The sequence below is a fragment of the Podarcis gaigeae genome, assembly GCF_964106915.1.
Source record: "Podarcis gaigeae genome assembly, chromosome: 9".
NCBI lineage: Eukaryota > Metazoa > Chordata > Lepidosauria > Squamata > Lacertidae > Podarcis > Podarcis gaigeae.
The window spans coordinates 77,194,086-77,215,655 of NC_139685.1; the positions used below are offsets into that span (position 1 = coordinate 77,194,086).

General features: G+C 43.1%; 1 protein-coding gene across 5 annotated transcripts in view; it reads left to right on the forward strand.

Moving 5' to 3' along the window:
- Positions 1 to 985: 985 nt before the first annotated feature.
- The window catches only part of LOC310852804 (CD209 antigen-like protein C), a 114,889-nt gene continuing 94,304 nt past the window's right edge, over positions 986 to 21,570 (forward strand). Inside the window, exons 1-9 of one of the 5 annotated variants that reach the window (XM_083756847.1) lie at positions 986 to 1,096; positions 2,649 to 2,751; positions 4,796 to 4,891; positions 10,561 to 10,671; positions 11,710 to 11,808; positions 13,093 to 13,179; positions 14,475 to 14,626; positions 16,164 to 16,276; positions 18,093 to 18,464. In XM_083756847.1, the coding sequence (XP_083612973.1) occupies positions 4,810 to 4,891; positions 10,561 to 10,671; positions 11,710 to 11,808; positions 13,093 to 13,179; positions 14,475 to 14,626; positions 16,164 to 16,276; positions 18,093 to 18,243 (795 nt within the window). In that variant the 5' untranslated portion in view covers positions 986 to 1,096; positions 2,649 to 2,751; positions 4,796 to 4,809 and the 3' untranslated portion in view covers positions 18,244 to 18,464. Of the gene's footprint in view, positions 1,097 to 2,506; positions 2,752 to 4,795; positions 4,892 to 10,560; positions 10,672 to 11,709; positions 11,809 to 13,092; positions 13,180 to 14,474; positions 14,627 to 16,163; positions 16,277 to 18,092; positions 18,465 to 21,570 lie in introns of those variants that run through there. The other 4 variants (XM_083756846.1, XM_083756848.1, XM_083756845.1 and 1 more) reach the window with 4 other exon arrangements.

A 21,570-nucleotide genomic window follows, 5' to 3' on the forward strand; every position in this document is an offset into this window, starting at 1 on the left:
GGAAGCAAGAAGAATTACCAACATTAGAAGAATGGAGGATGAAACTAATGGACTACGCAGAACTAGACAAGCTAACAGGAAGGATCCGAGACTGATGGGACCAGAGGTTTACCGAACACTGGACTAAATTTATGGAGTATTTGAAATGTATCTGTGACGATCAGATTACGTTTGTAGGATTACAAGAAGTTCTGTGAGGAGTAATTTAAGAACTATTGTAAAAATGGAAAGGGAGAAATGATTTGTTAGAAAATGTAAAGGCAATATTAAGTTAAGAATTGCAGGAGAAATAATTAAGACGGAGGATTATCAGAGGTGCTGAAGGAAGTCCAAATAAGGATATGTGTAAAATAATTTGTGTGGTATGTCTTTAAAGTTTTGTATGCTAAAAACTAATTGAAAAATATTTTTAAAAAGAAAAGAAAAATGCAAGTCTTTCTCTGCCTCTTTTGACTGACTGCCCCCCCCCCCACCCACACGGACTGCTCATCTTGACTGTGGGAAGTCCTGCCCATGACAAATTCTAGCACACGGGGGCCATTTTATTTAAATTATATAATTAGGTATTTGAACAATAGGTATTAATAATTGTATTATAAATTGGTATTGTTATAATGAGGCTATTATTGGATTGCAATTGCAAAGTAATAAAAATTATTATTCAAAGAAAAGAAATATCCCTGAACATATGAGAAAATAAAAACTGGGATACAGCAATGCTTGAGTTTCTCACCAAACACAGTAGGTCAATTAGAGGCATTAGAAAAAGACACACCTTCCAAAAATGGAATAAAACAAAGACCATTGGATGTACTTCTAGATAAGTTTTTAAAGGTTCAAAAATAAAACAGTAATAACTTTTGGGGGAAAATAAGTAGTATACAAGATCTGAAATAAACATTTTCCTGGGTTTATGCTTTATGTGGCATGCTGATTGGCTATGATGAGCAGCCAATCAAGAAATGGTATAGCCTAAAGGGGAGGAGTTCTGGAATGCCTGACATCACAAGGGAGGTGGTTCTTAGCCAGTGGGAGGATGAAACAACCTTAAGAAGAAATTAAAGGAGAGAAAAGATTGTTCCATGACAACACCAAGGTATCCAAACAGAAATAAGTCTGATGGGTGGAACACTTTCCTTATAAGCTATGATATTTGCAGGGTCTCATTCCAGGGCCAAAAGGTCACTAAGAGGGAAAATGATAAGCAGGTTTATAAAACTTCAGATAGTTTTTCTCTTTTGAATACTAGAATCCAGGGTCATCCATTGAAACTGAGTGGTGGTATATTCTAGGGCCTTGTACAGGTGCCCTGCTCTGACCCATGGTCCCAGGTTGTAAATCCAGATCCAGATCATGATCCAGAAAACACAGTTCTTGAAAAAACTCATTTCCTAGCATATCAAGGGCTGCTAGATCAGATGGCTTTGAAACGGGATTAGACAATGTAGCCTTATGAGGCTTTGCTCTCGGGTGGGAAAAACACAGTAAAAACACAAAATCGAACGAGTTTAAAATACAATTCGAAATCACATTTAAAATCAAAATAAAATTAAGTGGGAACTTACAAACCATAACTATAGGGGTAATGAAACGAGGCCTGACCACCCGTGCTGGTCCAATATGGGCCGACAGAAAGAGCCAAGGAGGCCACTTACATACAGGGTCCCCACAGAAAGAAGGGGGTCAGGCTGGGTCCGGACCAAAGGCCACCCTATGGCAACCCTGTGCTGGGTCAGACCAAAGGACCCACCTGGTCCAGCATCCCATTCTCATCGTGGCCAACCAGATGCCCGCAGGAAGCCCACAAACACGACCTGCATGCAGCCACACTCTCCCCACCTGTGATTCCCAACAAAGGAGAATTCAGAGGCACACTAACTCTGCCAATGGCTGTGGTTCAACGGGGGCTTTAGTTAAGTTCTGGAGGCTCTGGGTGGAGCTCTACCAGGTGGCAAAATAATGAAAGGAGGCCGGGGCATGATTTCCCTGATTGAACAACCCACACAAATACCCTCCTCTGCAGGGGTGTTGTAAAGCTATCCAGGGGCTCCGCAACCTTATATAAAAATCAGTTATGCAAAAGGAAAGGAAAGAAAATGAGAAAATGTCCTCTTTCAATCCATGCTGGATTCTTGAGCCGTGCAAAGCGTCCAGGGGTGATGCAGGAAGGCAGGGTGGTCATCTCACGGGCGTCAGGCGTCTGGTGGGCGTTGGGCATCTTGGGTCTCTTCCAACAATGCTGGAGCGATGTCTGGGCGTCTGGGTCCAATCTGGGTCCTCATCAGCTGGTGTTTGAGCAAAGGCACAAGGCGTTCTGGCAAAGGCTCACCTGTTAAGAGAAGAGATAACAAAGACGGCAGGGATTGCACAGAACAAATTGATAGATAACATTTGCACATAAGGTATATTAACTCAAAGGGTATGCTTGGCAGGAAAACTCGCAAGGGGTTAACAGTTCTGTTCCTTGGGTTAAGTTTTGCCAGCTGAGATTTTTTTTAATTCACAGAAAGCATTCACTTGCTTTTACAACAGTCCTCTTCTTTCTTGAAGCCACAGCATCAGATGTCAGGCTGCGTCTTGGCAAAAAAACACACAAAATGGCACACCTGGAGAGCCTGTGTAACAGTTTCCCTCTGCTTCTTTTCCAGGACCAACACATGATCTCCAAAGTCTTGTTAGATTCAATTGGATTTATATGCATCCAACTGAGACCGGATCTAGTACTCCATCTTTTCTGATGACCAGGAGGTAGTTGTATAATTAAATGAATATATCTTCCATTAAGGGTGGGGAAGATATGGCCCTGTGATGGAGGAAGTTGACACCCAGGAACATCTGAAGACCTCATAGGTCCCACATTATTATTAAATGGTGAACATCTTACGGGAGTCCTGTAAGCTAGATGTCCAGGAGTTAAGGGAGAGGAATAGGATGCAAAATGAGAATGTGCTATATTACCTAAAACAATTTTTAAAAATGCCTTGGAATCCATATGGAACATCCTTTTGGCTTAAAAACTGAGATTGATCCAGCAAAAGAAAATGGAAGATGTTTCAGTTATATTGGACTCAACAACATCTTTATGTTGGATTGTATAATAATAATAATAATAATAATAATAATAATAATAATAATAATAATAATACTACAGTGGTACCTCGGGTTAAGTACTTAATTTGTTCTGGAGGTCTGTTCTTAACCTGAAACTGTTCTTAACCTGAAGCACCACTTTAGCTAATGGGGCCTCCAGCTGCTGCCGCGCCGCCTGAGCACGATTTTTGTTCTCATCCTAATCCGAGGTAATATTTCTGGGTTAGCAGAGTCTGTAACCTGAAGCGTATGTAACCTGAAGCATATGCAACCCGAGGTACCACTTTAATAAATTTTATTTATACCCCGCCCTCCCCGACCAGAGCTGGGCTCAGGGTGGCTAACACCAGTAAAATTACAATAAAAACATAATGGGGGGGGGACAAAAAACCCCGAAGTTAAAATAAGTTTAAAATGCAGCCTCATTTTAATAGTAACCTATAGATCAAAACCATAAGGGGAGGGAAACATAAGGGTCAGACAGAGTCCAAACCAAAGGCCAGGCAGAACAGCTCTGTCTTGCTTGCCCTGCGGAAAGATGTCAAGTCCCTCAGGGCCCTAGTCTCTTGTGACAGAGTGTTCCACCAAGTCGGGGCCAGTACTGAAAAGGCCCTGGCGTTAGTTGTGACCAATCTAACCACCTTGCAACCTGGGACCTGCAAAAAGTTGTCATTTGTGGACCTTAAGGTCCTCCGCGTGGCATACCAGGTGAGGTGGTCCCGTAGGTACATCGGTCCTAGGCTGCATAGGGCTTTAAAGGCCAAAACCAGCACCTTAAACCTGACCCTGTACTCCACCGGGAGCCAGTGCAGTTGGTAGCGCACTGAACGAATGTGATCCCATGGCAAGGATCCCGTAAGGAGCCTTGCTACGGCATTCTGAACCTGCTGGATTTTCTGGGTCAGCTTCAAGGGCAGCCTTAACCGCGTAGAGCGAGTTACAATAATCAAGCCTGGAGGTGACCGTTGCATGGATCACTGTGGCCAAGAAGAGTAAGGGACCAACTGCTTAATACGGCGGAGATGGAAAAATGCCACCTTTGCTGTGGCTGCAACCTGCATCTCCATGGAAAGGGAGACATCGAAGTTTACACCCAAGCTCTTGACAGAAGGTGCTAGCACTAACTGAGCCCCCTCAAAAGATGGGAGTTGGCTTCCCAACCCCATGTCGTCCCGACCCAGCCAGAGGACCTCTGTCTTCAAAGGATTTAACTTCAACCAGCTCCCACGCAGCCATCCAGCCACAGCTTCCAAGTATCTGGTCAGTGTGTCCGGGGCTGAGTCAGGGCAGCCATCCATCAACAGATAAAGCTGGGTCTTATCAGCATATTGATGACAACCCAACCCAATGCTCCAGACAATCTGGGCAAGGGGGCACATAAAGATATTGAAAAGCATCGGGGAAAGGATTGCGCCCTGTGGGACTCCACACACCAAGGAGTGCCGCGGCAACAACTCCCTCCCTAGTGCCACCCTCTGTCCCTGACCTGAGATAAAGGAGTGCAGTCATTGTCAGACTGTGCCCTGAATCCCCATGTCGGCAAGGCGGTGGTCCAAAAGTTCATGATCGACCATGTCAAAGGCTGCTGACAGATCTAAGAGAATCAGCAGTCCCGACCCAACTGACTGTCGCTGCTCTATACCTAATGTGCTCATAGTCTTATTCTCCATTTGTTGTTGTCTGATTCTTTGTTGTTGTTGCACAGAAAAGACTGAGAGGATGAGGAAGCCAGCACCCGCAAAGCCGGCAAAGCCGGCAAAGCCTGCAGCTCCAGGAGGAGCAGGACAACCAGGAACTGGTGGTCTGTATACAGCACAGTCATATGGGATGAAGTTTCTCTTAAAGTAGAGGAATGCACGGGAAAGGGAAGTTGATGGGGAGACAGGTAGAAAGTGGAACCAGACATATTGTGCCAGGGGAAAATGCAGGGGAAAGCCCACACAGCTCTTTGGGTGCCAGAGATCCACTAAGCCCCATAGAAACCCCAGGATTCAGCCCACTCTTGGCTGCTGGCTGTTGTGTTCCTTTACTGTGTGAAGTCCGGAATGGCGCCACCATTAGGCAGAATGAGGCAGTTGACTCAGGTAGCAGGTGCTGGGGTGGGTAGAGATGGGTAGACCACACAAGTTGCACTGAACCTTCTCAGTTAGTCTGCTGCCCCATCAGCAGCATCAAAACAGGGCCCATGGCCAGCCCAGTAAAGTTTCTGTATGTGGAATTTGTCGGAGCCTCATACGACCCAGCTGTGATGGCTACTCCTCCAACGTATCTTCGGAACCCATCCAGGCTCTCCTCCGATGGTGATTAACAACCTAAGCCTTTGAATGAGACTTCAGGCATGCACTCCATTGCACAGAGTACCCAGACAGCAGCAGAAGCAGCCAGAAATATATGCTACATTGCTACTTTATTTCTAACTACGCAAAGAATATGTGTCTGCTCTCCGTGAGAGACAGAAAAAAAGAAAAGGTCAAAGAAACAGGAAACCAGTAACATCAACATCCGTCTCCCGTGAGACTTCCAACAGTCTGGAATGTCAACAGAGTCTTGCGACTCCAAGAACTGCACAGTGGCATAACTGAAACCTAACAAAACTATGTGTACAGAGGGAGTATCTTGTCCAGGGGCATTGGGTATAGGAGGTGCAAGGGGCTTCAGCCATGTAAACATGTTGAGGCAGAGGTCCAAACAAGCTGCAATATTGAGGGGCTCACATCCCCAACCATCGCTTGGCACCCTTTGTGTGCCCCACCCCTGCCCCTGCCCAGAAGACCAAGAGTCAAGAGGAGGCTGGGACAAGTGAGGGGATCTTCACCTTCTCTCCTCCCAAACTCCGCCCGGCAGTCCAGGAGTCGAGAGGGGCCTGGGACAAGTGAGGACGATCTTTGCCCTCACTCCTCCCAGCCTCTGCCTGGTATCATGGCAGCCGGGAAGGGGCTGGGGCGAGCGAGGGCAAAAATCGCCTTCTTTGCTCTGCCTCCTCCTCCCTGCCCTATGCCACACTTATACAAATTTCCACATTTACAAAAAGAAAACAGCCAAATACATTTATTCTTCAACTTCCTTTCCCCCCTTCCAGGGTTCCTTCTAATTATTAACCTCCTACTACTGCATATTCTAATTACTCCATATAAGTTACTCCATTTAAGTATTACTTACTCCATATAAATTATTTCCTACTTTCTCCCCTTAATTATATACTGCTGAATTTACTTTAATTCTACTAGCATTTTTATTTGCTAGTTATCAGAAAAGTTTCCTCCAGACTTCCTGCTGGATACGGATAATGGAGGATGACAGAGACTGCTCGCTCTGAGCAGCCTGATTGCCGTGAGGATCGAAGAATGGGGCTCCGGCAAAGCACCTTCTCAAAAAGAGCCTGAAGGAAAAGTTCAGGTTCTGAAGGGTCCAGTGGTGTCAAAATACGCTCTCTAGATTTTCCCAAAGCTCCGTAGGTAGCTGAGAAAGATCCCAGATTGAGCTCAAACACATGGCACAATTGAAGACCCACAGCAAGCTGCTTCTTGTGCCTCCATTGAAGCAGTGACATTTCCAAACAAAGGAATTCGGACCAATTCAACAAGGCAAGAAAAAGAATTTAAGGTAGTGTCAATAAAACAATTGCATCCATCCTAGGGTGGCAAAGAGGAGGTGTCCCCCCCCCCCCCGGACGTGGGTGTTGATCTGCATGGAAAAAATATGCAGGGACTGAATTCAGAATGAGAATGAGAAGTACAGTCTAGTGATTATTTTTACAAGCATTCCAGGCGAAGAATTTCAATTAACTTGTGATTTCTCTAAAGCTCTGGATGCAGAATTTTTGTGACTTTATAAATATTTATGGCTATGGCTAAAGTAGGCAAGAAAGCACCTCCAGGCCCAACCAAAACACCAAGTCAAAACACACAAGGTTTAATTGTAGGACACAAAGTCTGATTTGACCAGAATTTCATTAGAAAAGATAAAAGAGATGGGGAGGGTATACAGAGACTAGGACAGAAGGCTGATTTTAAAAGATTTGATTCTTAGTTTGAGATTTGCCAGAAGATACGGCGGTGGAATTAAGTGAAAGAATAATAAAATAACTTGCCAATTTGATTGAAATGGATAAAGAAACTGTTAAAGTGGCACTGGATAAATCTTTTTGTGTAAAATCAAGATATGCTAAAACAAAAAATATGTCAGTTGATTGGGTTTCTTTTTTCAATTCAAAGCAATTTAAAGACAGAATAATACAGAAGCATTTTCAGAAAAATCTGTTTGATGACCAGAGAATAATAATTTTGAAAGAAATCCTGATGAGACTGCTACGGAAAGGAGCAAATACCTGACAGACACACCGTGATAAAACAAAAGCACTTTTCATTGGGAATACCCTGGGGGAGTCTCCTTTACATTTAAAGGGAGAAAGCAGAGATGTAGAGATTCCATAGAAGCAGATAAATTCTGGAGAAAGAGTTAGTAGGAAAAGAATTAGCAGGAGAAAGCGCATTTGGTTGGGAGCCACAACATGAAGAAGAATCAACAGAGGGGGAGAAGAGAGATAAATAAATAAAGGACAAAATGGCATTGATAATCTTAATGTGGAATGTAAATAGACTCAATAATAAAACAAAAAGGCATGGGATTGAACATGTGGTAAAAATAAATTTGGATGTTATTTGTTTCCAGGAAACACATATTGCATGAAACACAGAAGAATTCTGATCAATTAAAGTTTTAGGAAAGGGCTTTGTGGCCTCTGACTGTACAAAGAAAAGAGTCGTGGTAATGTGTACAGAAACCAGAATTAGATCCAGAACAATTATTTAAAGATGAGTAAGGCAAAGTGCAAGTAGATAAATAGGTACCACTCCGGCAGGAAGGTAAATGGCATTTCCGTGCGCTGCTCTGGTTCACCAGAAGCAGCTTAGTCATGCTGGCCACATGACCCAGAAGCTGTCTGTGGACAAACGCCCGCTCCCTCGGCCAATAAAGCGAGATGAGTGCCGCAACTCCAGAGTCGGTCACGACTGGACTTAATGGTCAGGGGTCCCTTTACTTTTACCTTTAAGGAGGAATACTGATAATACAGATAACATCACAAGGAGAGAGAAAAGGAATATTAATAGATGTAAATGCACCAAATGAGAAAAAAACTGACTTTTAAAAGAGATGAGGAAATCTTATTTGAATATATGAATGAAAATATAATTTTGATGGTAGATATGAATGATGTAGCTTCACTGGAATGGGACAGCACTATAAGAAGCGATACAAAAGAAGGGAAGCTACCTAAGGCCTTTTTCAGATGACAGAAAACATAAGTCTAATTAATATGTAGAGAGAGAAACACCCACTGGACAGACAATTTACATTTTACTTGTCTGAGAATAATTCAGCGAGTTGAACAAACTCTGTATGGACCGATAGAGATTTGTACACCAAGGTGAAGAAGGTTGAAATTTTACCCAGGACATTATCAGATCACAACTTTATTATTATAAAATTAAGAACAGAGAAAAATTGCTGATTCAGACTAAATGAGAATTTATTAAATGATCAACAGATATTAGAAAAGGGGGGATATTAAGAGATTATTTTTAAATCAATCTGAATCAGGAGACAAATTGAAAGTGGTATGTGATGCAAGCAAAGGAGTCTAAATATATATTTTTTAAAAGAAGTGGTTTAATAACTGCCTCTTGCAGTGGGTCTGAGAAGGCTTCCTCACAGAGAGAAGCATTCACCACCCCATGGAGCACATCACCTAGCCCTTCCTGGCTCACTTTTATGAGCCAGGATGGACAAGGATCAAGGAGACAGGTTGTTCGTTTCACTCTTCCAAGGAGCCTGTCCACATCCTCAGAGGTAACAGATTGGATGAGCAAGTAAAAAGAATGAGAGTAAAATCCTCAGTGATACACTGGGCAACTGATTTCGGTCATAATATAGACATGGAAGCATGGGAACGATTGTGGAGTATGGATATAAAATTCACAGCATGCTACGGTTTAAGAGAAAACTATATGAAAATGATATATTGTTGGTACAGTGAGTGCACTGGCAAAAATTTATAAATCTTGGAAATGTAACAAGAAAGAAGGTTCTTTTTATCATATGTGGTGGTCTTGTAGTAAGGTTAAAGCTTACAGGGAAATGATCTACAATTAATTGAAAAGGATGTTCAAAATAATTTTTGTAAAAACAACAACCCAGAAACTTCTTTCTTTCTTTCTTTCTTTCTTTCTTTCTTTCTTTCTTTCTTTCTTTCTATACTTTCATTAAAGATTTCTTGGTTAACAAAACTATGTGCAATGTCTCTTATTTTTCAAGTTACATTTTCTACAGATCAGTTTCATTTGTTGAGACATTAGTGTTGTATTAGGGAGAAAAGGGAGTAAGAAGTGAAGGGGGAAATGGTGAGTCGGGTGGGGTCAGGTGCCAATGTTTCACCTCAGATCATATAAATCTTTCACCTTTTGAAGCTTTTCTTTGGGGAATTATGGGGACAGAACTACCCAAATTGTATAGAAATTCATTTATGTATGCTACTACAGCAGGAAGAATGCTACTTGTCCCTAAGTGGAAAGAAGCAGAAGTCTCAACAAAGGAGAAACGGTTACAAAAACTATGGAATATGTGTGAGCATTAAATGCCCGTTTGCAGATAGTAAATTCAGTCCTTTACAGCAGAATGCAGAAGAAGCAACTGTGGTTGGAATAGTAATACCAAAGGTTTTATTTGTAAAGCAAATAACAGAACAACAAGAGGACACTCACGTCCATCTTCTTCAGCAGAGGAGCAGAGAGAGAGAGCAGAGAGAGGGAGGAGACATTTAAATAGTTCCCATACTCCTACATCAATTAAGTAAATAAAGGCAACCTGCAACATTGTGCAATGTGAGAATGAGACATTACAATACTAACAATATGCATAAATGGCAAAAGTTACAGGAAGAGTAAGAAATCAAGATAACAAACTTTTTATAAAGGAACGGAAATGGTTTATTGAATATTTACAGATAAATCAAAAACAGATAAAAACAGATAAAAACATTAGGTGGATTATTATAATAACGTGCAGTTCCATAAGAGTATATACAGGTATTTAAAGTAGATAATTAAATGAGCAAGTTAAATAAATTGGGATATGCAGAAGCTATTAAAAATAAATTTAAGGAACCACAGAAAGAGAGGGGAGGAAGTCTAACTTTGAAATGTTGAAATGATTGTAAAACTAATGAAATCTATAAACTTGAAAAGTATAGATTAAAACTTTTTTAAAAGAAAAAAGATAGAGAAGTTTCCTCAAGCAGCAAGGCATCTCGCCTTGCTTCCTCAAGCATCTGCTTAGCATCCCAAGGATCCACCCCCTGAACCACTGACTATCTCTGGCTGATGGCTACCACAGTGTATGAAAATCCGTTTTTCTGGGGTAGCAATGATATGTTGGCTACCGATGGCTAAAGCAGAATTTTCTTTCTTCAAGTATCTGGTTTTCAGAAGTTTGTAGCCTTCATCAAATCTCCCACGGGTGAATACATTGTCATATTTATGATAATCCTCTTTACTGCGTTGACACTGCTGCTTTTCCTGCTATGTAAGTACATAATTGGCGTACTTTGCTACTACTGTGTTGGGCTTTGCTTGAATGCCAATAGCATTTCCAAAAAGAGATGGCAGGATCCACCTTCCATTTAGCCCTTTCATCTCTCTTTGATTTCTGGGGATGAGTTACAGCTGTCAGCCATTGAGAGCAATGGCCCTGTTTTGTTCCAGCACTAGGAACAAACACATAGACTAACATAAATCTCTGGGACACCCTGGGCAATCCCCTTTCCCAGCTTGCCATTCTCTGCTCCTTTCCCAAATAATCCTCATCTGCTGGGGGAGAGCCCCCATTCCTGATCCTCACCACCCTGTCCTCTGCTAGGGCTCCAGTTCCTTGAAGGAAAGTGCTTGGGGAAAACAGGCTGCAGAGGAAAAGGCCATGGCCAAAGTGGGCGGGTCCAGAGCCTACCTAAATATCGAAATATATGCAGGGCCTTTTTCAGCTGGAATTCATCAGGACTCAGTTCCAGGCCCTCTCAGGTGGGCTCCGTCCCAATCTAAGAGAAGAAGGGAGGCATTCATGCTGAGTTCCAGCGCCTCTTTTTCTAGAAAAAATAGCATTGGATAGATGAGCCCTTGACCTATTTGCACACCTAATTCATTTTTAAAGGGTACTCAAAAGTAAGCAAATCTCAGGTGGAGGGAATCAAATGATCCAAGAATTTGCATATTTTAAGCACGTGGCAGAGCATGAGGCAGCCTGGCAAATGCAAGAATGTAGGGAAAAGAGGACAGGTGTATCTAGACAACCAAAAATCCAAAGCTCTCAAAGGGAGGCCAAACCATCTGATGACAGAAGAAACAGGCCAAATTGAAACAGGACTTCAGATCAGCAGGGCAGCCGCTGTCAAGGGCCGAGAGCAGAAAATAATAATAAATGTCATATTCATGTTTTTGTTGATTTTATTTCTTATCTGCATTACAAGCCAGCAATTTAAATTCAATATTAAAAGCAGTTTGAAACCATGTATCCCATCCCCCAGACAGTCAGATATTTTAATTTCTTTTCTACCTACCTCCTCCTCAGATCAAAAGGAAGTAAAAAAAAGAAATGATTTTCGAATGGCAATGGATATCATTCGGACCTTTGTTGTTGGGCTTGATACAATCCATGAAGACAAGGATGGTAAGCATTTTTCTATGCACATCCTCACTTTTGCTAGACCCTCTTTAAATTAAGCAGGCGTCAATTCCTATAGTTCACTTTGGGATTCATATTGTGTAAGCAATACATATATTCAATGAAACTCATCACCCAATACAGTGGTGCCTCGCAAAACGAAAAGAATCCGTTCCGCGAGTTTCTTCATCTTGCGTTTTTTTCCTCTTGCGAAGCAAGCCCATTAGCGGCTTATCGGATTAGCGCTATTAGCGGCTTAGCGGGCTTAGCGGATCAGCTGATAAGCGGCTTAGTGGCTTAGCTATCAGCTGATAAGCTGCTTAGCGGATCAGCTGTTAAGCGGCTTAGCGGATCAGCTGATAAGCGGCTTAGCGGCTTGGAAAAAAAGGGGGGGAACCCCGCAGGAACTCGCAAGACATTTTCGTCTTGCAAAGCAAGCCCATAGGAAATTAATTTTGCGAAGCACCTCCAAAACGGAAAACCCTTTCGTCTAGCGGGTTTTCCGTCTTGCGAGGCATTCGTCTTGCGGGGCACCACTGTAGAGTTTATCACAGTTTCATTGCTCAGCAGGAAGAAAAGCAGATGGTTGTGATTCTCACATCCCCCCACTAGAAAGGCTGTCCTTCCCCATCAAACTGTAATTCACAGTGTTTATACTACTGCAAGATTTTAGCACTAGCACAAGGGAACTCTGCCCCCCCTTCTCCCTGCATGCCATCACCAGAGCTGCTCTGCAGGGTGGGGAACAGATTGGAGGGAAAGGGGCGGAAGATTGCATTGCACAAGGAGAAATCCCTGCACTGACATAATGTCCTTCTTAGAATTATGTGGAATGCAACCCAGTATTCATCAGAAAAAGCGTTTTGGCACTTCTATTTTCTTAGATCTCACAAAGCATAACAGAAAACTGCAAAGTATTCTTTGTATATTCTGCTTTACTGTGGGACTCGAGGTGGGAATTGTTTTGTGACCCAGTGATTCCCAGCAGAAAAGGAGGACATAGGAAGGGAACATTAGAGATACTTCATGGGCCACTTATAATATGAGAATAGGATAGTGGATTGCATGGGTCTTTGGTTTGATCCAGCTGCAGGATTCTTCTGAGGCTTTTCATTGGTGATCTCAGCCACAGAGAATCAAGTCTGTCCTCATATTCATAAGAACCCGATCCTTGAGCTGTGCTTCTTGTTTCAAGCTAGAGATCTTGAAAATGTTTGAAAATGGTTTCTTAATATTTGCAGATTGTTATTTCAGATACTCTTTTGCCTTGAACTATTTCAAATCTTTTAGACTTCGGAATACTTGCTGTAGCTCAAAACAAATCAGAGGAAATGCGGTATATTGCCAACAAAAATGATGAACTGCAAAAAGAAATTGGTAAGATACCTTACAATGCTGAAGAATTGTAGTACAGTGGGAACCTGCCCTGATTCTGTCCCAGCTGAAAGCCCCTCCTCTAGCTGAAAACTCTTAGAGCCAGAGCAGAGTGCTGCTCTCCTTTGCATCCAGCCACCCTAGGGAAACATCAGATATATTCAGTTCAAATCTCCTGACCTTTTGAATTGATTTAGTTCTATAAGGAGGAAAGAAAAGACTTCGTCATTCGTTGCTATAATAGAGACAATCAAAACAGGTCAGCTAAAAGATCTGTCCTTTATTATATTCACCCATGAGAGCCCCGCCTCTGCAGAGACAATCAAAAGATGTCAATTGAAAGGGTATGCAGGGCCAATTGTGTCCATGGCCCAAGCCAAGGCAGGGGGCCTTCTGGGTGGTTGCGCTCTTCTTATGGCACTCCCTCCCACCAGATGTCAAGTGGGGAAAAGAACTATGTTACTCTCAGAAGACATCTGAAGGCAGCCCTGTTCAGGCAAGTTTTAAATGGTTGGTGTTCAATTGTGTTTTAATTTTTTGGATTTCGCCCAGAGTGGTTGGGGGGAACCCAGTCAGATGGGCAGCATATGAACAAAAACAACAACAACAACAACAACAGGCAGCATATTATTATTATTATTATTATTATTATTATTATTATTATTATTCGGATGCTCCAGAGATCAGCCAAAGCTCAGCAGGAGCACCAGTCAGATCAGCTGGAAAATCTCCCAGAGCCATTTGGAAGCCCACGAGATCCATCCTGTCAGCTCAGGCAGGGAGAATGCTTGGCAGCATAGCGGGTGGTAAACCAGCAGAATCCCTCATCTGTCCCAGTTGCCCAATGCCAGCAACACACACACTAGATTCCTGCCCCCTCTGCAACTGAACAGAGAGCTTGTAGAGAGAAAGAGAATTTTGATAAACCACAGCTACTCCCCCTTCCCAACCTTCAAGTTTGCCCTGATGCTGCCCTAAGTATCCAGGTGGAAACATGTAGGTGAGGTTCTTGACTGCACTCCCTGTTCCAGCTATGCCCACCCAGGTATTTACTGCAGCGTCAACATGGGTTGAAGAGTTAATGTTTTTCTTGTTTTAAGATTTCTGAGCTTCTCAGATGAATATATGTTACCATACGGCGACAGAAATGAACTTAACAAAAATAATTGAAATCTGCACAGGCATACAAGGTGGTTCCCATTAAATTCCCTATCTTGAATTTGAATATGAGGCTGAAATTGAATTCCCTATCTTGTTTTCTTTTTCTCTTCTTCCTCCATATCTGGCTTGACTCAAAGACCACCTTATTGGTAACTTGAAAAATGGTTGGATGATATATCAAAGGACAATGTATTTCCTTTCTCGTGACGAATCTTCATGGGCAGATTCCAAAAAAAAATGTGAGAGGGAAGGTGCCCAGCTCATTTCTCTGGAAACAATTGAAGAACAGGTGAGCATCAAAGCTGAGTATTGAAAAGGTAGGGGATCTCCTTGAGTCAAAGGGTTCTTATCATCACTATCCATTTAAGAAGGTTACATCTACCTGTATGCAGCCAAGACAGCAACTCCATCAGTCAAGCCAAGGGTGGGTGGGGCAGGGAGCAGCTGCTACCATCTGGGGCTAACTAAGGTTTCTTGGAGCTGCTGAGCTCTAATAGAATGAAAATGGCAGTCCGGATGGAGATCTTCAAGGAGGAGGTGTGGAGGAGGAGGAGGTGGTGTAGATACTTCAGAGGCATGTATCTCTTGGATTCTCTGTAAATTCTTCTTCTGCTCTTTAAGATGTATTGAGTGCTTAGAAAAAAAATGGCTTCCCTCACCACGCTAACCTGGCAGGAGAGTATCATGGAGATGACTCTAGAGGAGCTTGCAAGGTATATCCATCTCCCAGCCCCTTAGCCCTGGCAGAGGGGCTACTGGGGTGCTGCAGGGCACAGATATGTGTGGTAATAAGTTGCAATTCAGCAGCTTCTCTTTCCAGTCTATTTCTGAAATTCCTTTTTTCTACAAAGGAATTTTACTACAAAGGAATTTTACTACAAAGGAATTTCAGAAATAGACTGGAAAGAGAAGCTGCTGAATTGCAACTTATTACCAAACTTAAAACCATGGAGAGACCTGGTCTGAACAAAGACCTTGGATTCTTATCTCATTATACATGACAAAGCCATTTTTCACCTTCTCACCCCTTACTCTTTCCTGTAAGACCTATTGCAGTCGTTAAGAGTCGTCAACAGGCTCATCACAGCTATCTGCCAATCACCCATTCCCACCACCCTTCTGAGTAATACCCCTCCCCACCTTCTCACTATATAGAAGGGTCTGGTGACTTCTGTTTCAGTGTATCTGAAGAAGTGTGCATGCACACGAAAGCTCATACCAAGAACTAACTTAGTTGGTCTTTAAGGTGCTACTGGAAGGAATTTTTTTTGTTACAACACTGCTGGAGTTTGAAGAGAGCAGTCATGTTTTTTGTAACGCTGCAAAGACAGAAATAAAAGCATGTAAATACGTTTCTGTCTATCTCTTTCCCCTGCCAGGGTGGGCAGGAAAGAGGGGGGGTGTTCTTCCCACGTTTGAGAAGAATCGCCGATCGAGACCTTGCCTGGGCTTGCTGGGGAATGCAGCCAGGGAGGTCAACAGGGAATCAAGCCGGGTGCCTGGGATTGTTGCCAGTTTCTCCTGATATGGGCTTGAATTCCCGACACATCCATCATTATCGTCATTACCATCAGCATCATAATTTATATTAAGGGGAGAATACCACAACCACTATACGAAATTATTATTGGTGATGGGAATACAATGTATAGTTTTGATCACTTTCCCCCCAAAATTTGGATTGCGTCTTCAAATCTGATACCTTCTCCTTTTAAAATGTGTTTGTTTTATGCCTGTTGAATTTCTGTAAAGGGCTATAGTCTCCCAGAGAAAGGGACATTGTCTTAAAATATTTTATTTGTTCTTTCTCAACACCCCTACCCTAGTATTTTATAAACAGGCAAGTACAAAAGCGTAACAAGTTTTTTTGGTTTGGAGTCTTTAAAGACAAGGCAACAAAGAAATGGAGATGGCTGGCAGGAATAGAGGCTTTAGTCACGTAAGTTTCTGCAGAAACATTTGTTAATGGCATGCATTCCAAAAAGTTGCAGATTCTGTTTACATAATTCATTCTTTCCCTTTCCAAATATATTTTGCCATGCAATTTTCTCTACTACCAAAGATCTACATATGTACTTCTCCACATCATCGTCCAGGTGAGCGGCTGCTGCTTCTCACTAGGTTGGAGAGACAGGAAGACTACTCTTCCTGCTTCTCTAACCTAATGAATGTGGTGATTCGGAAGAGGATGAAGGCATGCTTCTAAATGGTTTGTGCTCCTTAGTTCAGCTTCAAAAGGACTTGCAGGAACCTAAAGCCGAGCAACACTGTCAGCTGGCAGTTTAAGATAGTTCATGGTTCCCTTTAAGTATCTAACAACTCTTTTCAGCTTGTGTTGATGCATTGATAAGGTCAGAGAAGATCTCGCTCATCCACAGTTTGGTAGTAGAACAGGTAGTCCGGATTAACGGAGGGTCACCTTATATTTGTACAATGTCTCCTGGTATAAAATCCATTGACATTCATCTCTATTGATGCACCCAATACCAACCACTAATCCTTTTTGGCAAGATTGAGTAAACTTTACAAACAGGCCATGGGGTTGTATAATACTAGTTGGGAAATTAAACCCTGTATGCCAGCGGTTCCCAGTTAGCTAAGTTCTGCAGACCCCTTCATTTTCAAAAGCCACACCGTACCTTTGAACATTTTGATATCTTTGAACATTTTGATATCTCTGTAGTAGGCTTTGTTATGTGAATGACACCATGGAGCCCCTGGGTGGGTGGTCCGTGGACCACCAGTTGGGAACCACTGCTGTTTGTGATCTTAGACTTGATTAAAGGGCAAATCTCACCCAAACATCTCATGGGAGTAAAAAAACAACAACCACCTACTACACCATTACTAGTAATATCAATTTAATAGATTCACAGAGAGCTAAAAATGAGGGAGTTATAGAATACATTTATCACAGAATTTTAGTGCTGTGTAGTGGGACTTGATTCAGTATACAATGGACACTGGAGAAACCAAGTGACAATAAGAGTGAGGCTAGGGTGATAGCTTTGTCAACTATGGGTAATTGATTAAAGTAAACTTAGAACCATTATGTTAGATTTAGATAAGATATATATTTGAGAGATATGTCATTTCAATCAACCCTATAATGGCTTTGTGGTTATAGAATTAATTTTTTAATTCATTTGAGGACATAGTCATTTTTGTTTCTGTATAGTGTCATTGCTCTCCTCGTTCATGGGGTGGGTGATGGATGTGAGATGAGGTGGATGAAGACGGATGCAAATCTAACAAGGTTTTAATATGCTCAGAAAAATCACTACTGTGCTAACTCTGCTACTTGAGAGTAAGGATCTCTCAACACTCTCAACGATCCAGAGCAGATCTGAGGAGGATGTGGGTGCATATGGAAAGCAGAGAGGGACAGTTCTGTTGCAGAAATGGAAACCCTGGCAATAGCAGAAGTACTGTATTGGATACTGCCCAAACTAAATTGACTGACAGTTCTTGTGTGTACCACTGAGCCTTCCAAAGTGACACCCTCACTTTTTGTAGTTTCCTATGAGAAACCACTTCATGTGCAAAGAAAAGAGACAGTCGTGACCCACAGTTGTTGTTGTTGTTTTCTTTACATGGTTAGAATTCTAAAATCTGGGGAGAAAAATCCATCCCAATTGTGGGTGGATGTTAAGAGAGAAAGAGCTGAACATCTTTTTAATGGTAGAAGGCATGGGGAGCACATGAGGAAGTAGACATCCAATCTTGATTGCTCAGTGCTGCTCTTTTCTTTTCAGGTACTGGAAACCAGGTGAGCCTAAAAATGAAGAAAGAAACCATTGTGCTGCATTAGGCCTTGATTGCTACGTAGATTGCTGGATGGCATTACACTGTGAGCAACGCATAGGGTACATTTGTAAGAAGGTGCCTGATGATACTTGGCTCTAAGAAGACACTTTAGAATGAAAGAAACTGGATCACATGATCACTATACAAAAACAAAACCAAGAGATCACCCCACCTCACTGTTTTAATGCACAATCCACACTCTGCCATCTAGATTATGGGACTCTTTGGCATCAGCCCTCAAAAACACCTTGAAAAGACCTTATTCTGCAAGCTCAAACGTAGATGGCTACGAAAATAAAGAATGGAAGGGTCCAGTTATAGCCTGTTTTCTTTTTAATGTATTTATTTGCAATGCATACTAATATTTGTTTCCTTATTCTGTGTGTTTGATGCCCCATTGCCTCTTCTGATCTCCATGGTCGCTACCTTACAAGGCACATAAGGACAACCATGCATGCCAGGCAATGAGAATGGGGGTCACCCAGCGTTTGGTGTCCCCTTGTAACAGACTAATCAGAATTACAATTTTGGCTTTATCACTGGGAAATTCCGGTGCCCTTATTCTCATATAGGGCTAATATTGGGCAACAAACACAGTGAACTGCCCTTGATTTCTTCAGAACTTGGCAGGGGGCTGCTTTCATGGTATTCATGGCTTCAGGGGTGCTAATTTAAATAAAATATTGGAGATGGAGCAGTTAAGCTCCCCCCTGCATAATTGATCACAAGACAGTCTACACACATCATTTGAATGGCAATGCCCATGAACTTTGTGGAGGAGGCCCCCTTAAATATTTTATTGCATGATTGATGGCTGGAAGCGGTTGTGGTTGCTTCAATCTGTCCTGTATACCCAGCCAAGGAAAACTGATATTTTAATTCTTTATTGTCGGGGAATGAACTGAACAGGAAGGCGCGGACGTGTCCACTCAGTGTGTTCAGCTCCTCTCAGAAAAGGAGGGAGAGTGGGAAGGTTTGCCCCCCTTATCTCCAGCAGTTTCAAGAAGAAGATCCCAGAATGTACTGAGGGGTGCAAAATGAAATATTGTGCTAAGTTTCTTGAGTGCAGAGGGTGTAAGCACGCAAAGGTGAAAACGTGCCCATACCCAAGGTCTGAAAGGGTGACCACTAGGCCTTTTCAGCTAGTGCATGCAGATTTGTGTGGCCCCATGTCAGTAACCAGTATGGGCAGGGCTAAATATGCGTTGGTGCTGATTGATGATTTTTCGAAGAATGGCTGGCTGTTCATACTTCAACACAAGAGTGAGACTGCGTCGCTAATTAAAGACTGGATTGTGGCAGTGGAACTGCAGTTTTCCACATGTGTGTGAAACTTTCAGAGCGACCACGATGGGGAGTTCACCGGGTCTTCACTGCAAAGTTTCTTCTGCAAGAAGGGGATTCAACACAGGTTGACAATTCCACACAGTCCCCAGCAGAATGGCGTTGCAGAACGTTGGAACAGAATGCTGCAGGAGATGTCTGCAGCGTTGCTGTTTGACGCCGGGCTCCCACAGCGCTTTTGGGGGGGAGTCTTGGCGGATGCCCAATTTTACCTTGAACAGTGTGGAGTTTGGTGGTTATAAACTCCTTGGTGTCCTGTATCTGGGGGAGGGGCCTTTACGTTAGGCTGTGCGTCACAGGCTTTGTCCGTCTTTGTCTGTGAGAGCTGCTTTCGATTTAGACTGTGTGTGTTTCTAGCATGGGAAAGCTCCGACGGTGTGGAATGATTTACTGCTTGAAAATTAAACGCTTTAGAGATAGAAAGGAACTGTCTCTGGACTTGATTTATCCCTCTTTCTCACACGGATGGCAGGACCATTGCAACTCTGCATTTTCTGCCCAGGTCGACCCCAGCAGATGTTGCACAGGGGAGCGTGACTGGACGGCAGATTAATAGCTTCAAACAGGTCGTTCAATTCAGTGGTAGGGGACACACCCTATTTTCTGCTGCACGGCAAGAAGCCCAAGGTGCATTTCTTTCGTGTTTTTGGCTTTGACGCTTGGGTCCTCATACCAAAGGCCAAACGCAAAAAGGGTGGCCCCAGATCCCAAAAGATGATTTTCTGTGGGTACGAGCCAGGGACCAAGGGATGGAGGTTCGCTTATCCATCAGGGAATCAGTCCAGAATTCTGCTCAGCAACAGTGCTGAATTCTGTGAGCAGAGTGGGTGGACATGGATACATGGGAACCCTGATATTCTTTTAGAGAGTCTGCTTGACTCTGCTGATGAAGAAGAGGAAGAGGTTGAATATGCTGCTGAGGAACAGAGTCCCGACCCAGAGCAGGTAGAGGGGAGAACTTCTCCTAAAGCTGTGAAGCTTGAGCACAGCAGTGCTCCTTCTTCTCCCACAGGTTCAGCTGAGAATTCTAGAAGGTGCAGTAAGTCAGAGGGGGAGCACTCTGATGCCAAGAATGTTCTGGCTGGCCCTAGTGGGTCAGAGGGGGCACCTGATATTGTGTTGCGCCGTTCAACTCGGACAACAAAAGGGAAACCTCCTGACAGGTTTGCAGTCACTAGTGTGTGGGTTGGTATGGCACAGTGTGAACCTGAGAGTTTTGAGGATGTTCAGAAACTGCCTCAGGAAGAAACCAGGAAATGGCATGAGGCAATGCAGAAGGAGATGAGCTCAATGGAGTCTCTAGGTGTGTTCTCCCTCACAAAGACACCAGTGGGCAAACAGGCCATGAGTAGCCACTGGGTTTACCGTCTTAAACCCACAGCAACTGGAGAACCACAGTACAAGGCTAGGCTGGTAGCCAGAGGGTTCACGCAGCGGAAGGAGCTGCATTATACTGAAGTTTATGCTCCTATTTCCAGAAGTGAAACTCTGTGCATGCTCTTAGCCATTGCTGCACAAAGAGGTTTGCTGGTGCATCACTTTGATATGGATGTAGCCTACTTGAACTCAGACCTCCAGGAGGATCTGTACATGCTTCTTCCTCCAGGGTTTGAGGGCAATGAGCAAGGTACTGTATGGAGACTTCACAAGTCAATTTACCTTAGAAGGCACATAAGGACAACCATGCATGCCAGGCAATGAGAATGAGGCCACCCAGCGTTTGGTGTCCCCTTCTAGCAGACTAATCACAAATACAACTTTGGCTTTATCACTGGGAAATTCCAGCGCTTTTACTCTCATAATGAGCCAACATTCCACAACAAACACATTGACTTGCGCTTGATTTATTCAGAACTTGGCAGGGGGCAAGACTTGGGCCCACACCAGTGTGGGCCCAGTACTGGCAGCATGTGCTGCTCCTTACATGGCATTCATGGCCGCAGGGGTGCCAACCTGAATAAAGTTTTGGGGGTGGAACAGGTAAGCTCCCCCCTGCATAATCAATCACAAGACAGTGCACACACATCATTTGAATGGCAATGCCCATGGACTTGAGGGAGGCGGCCCCCTAAAATATTTTAT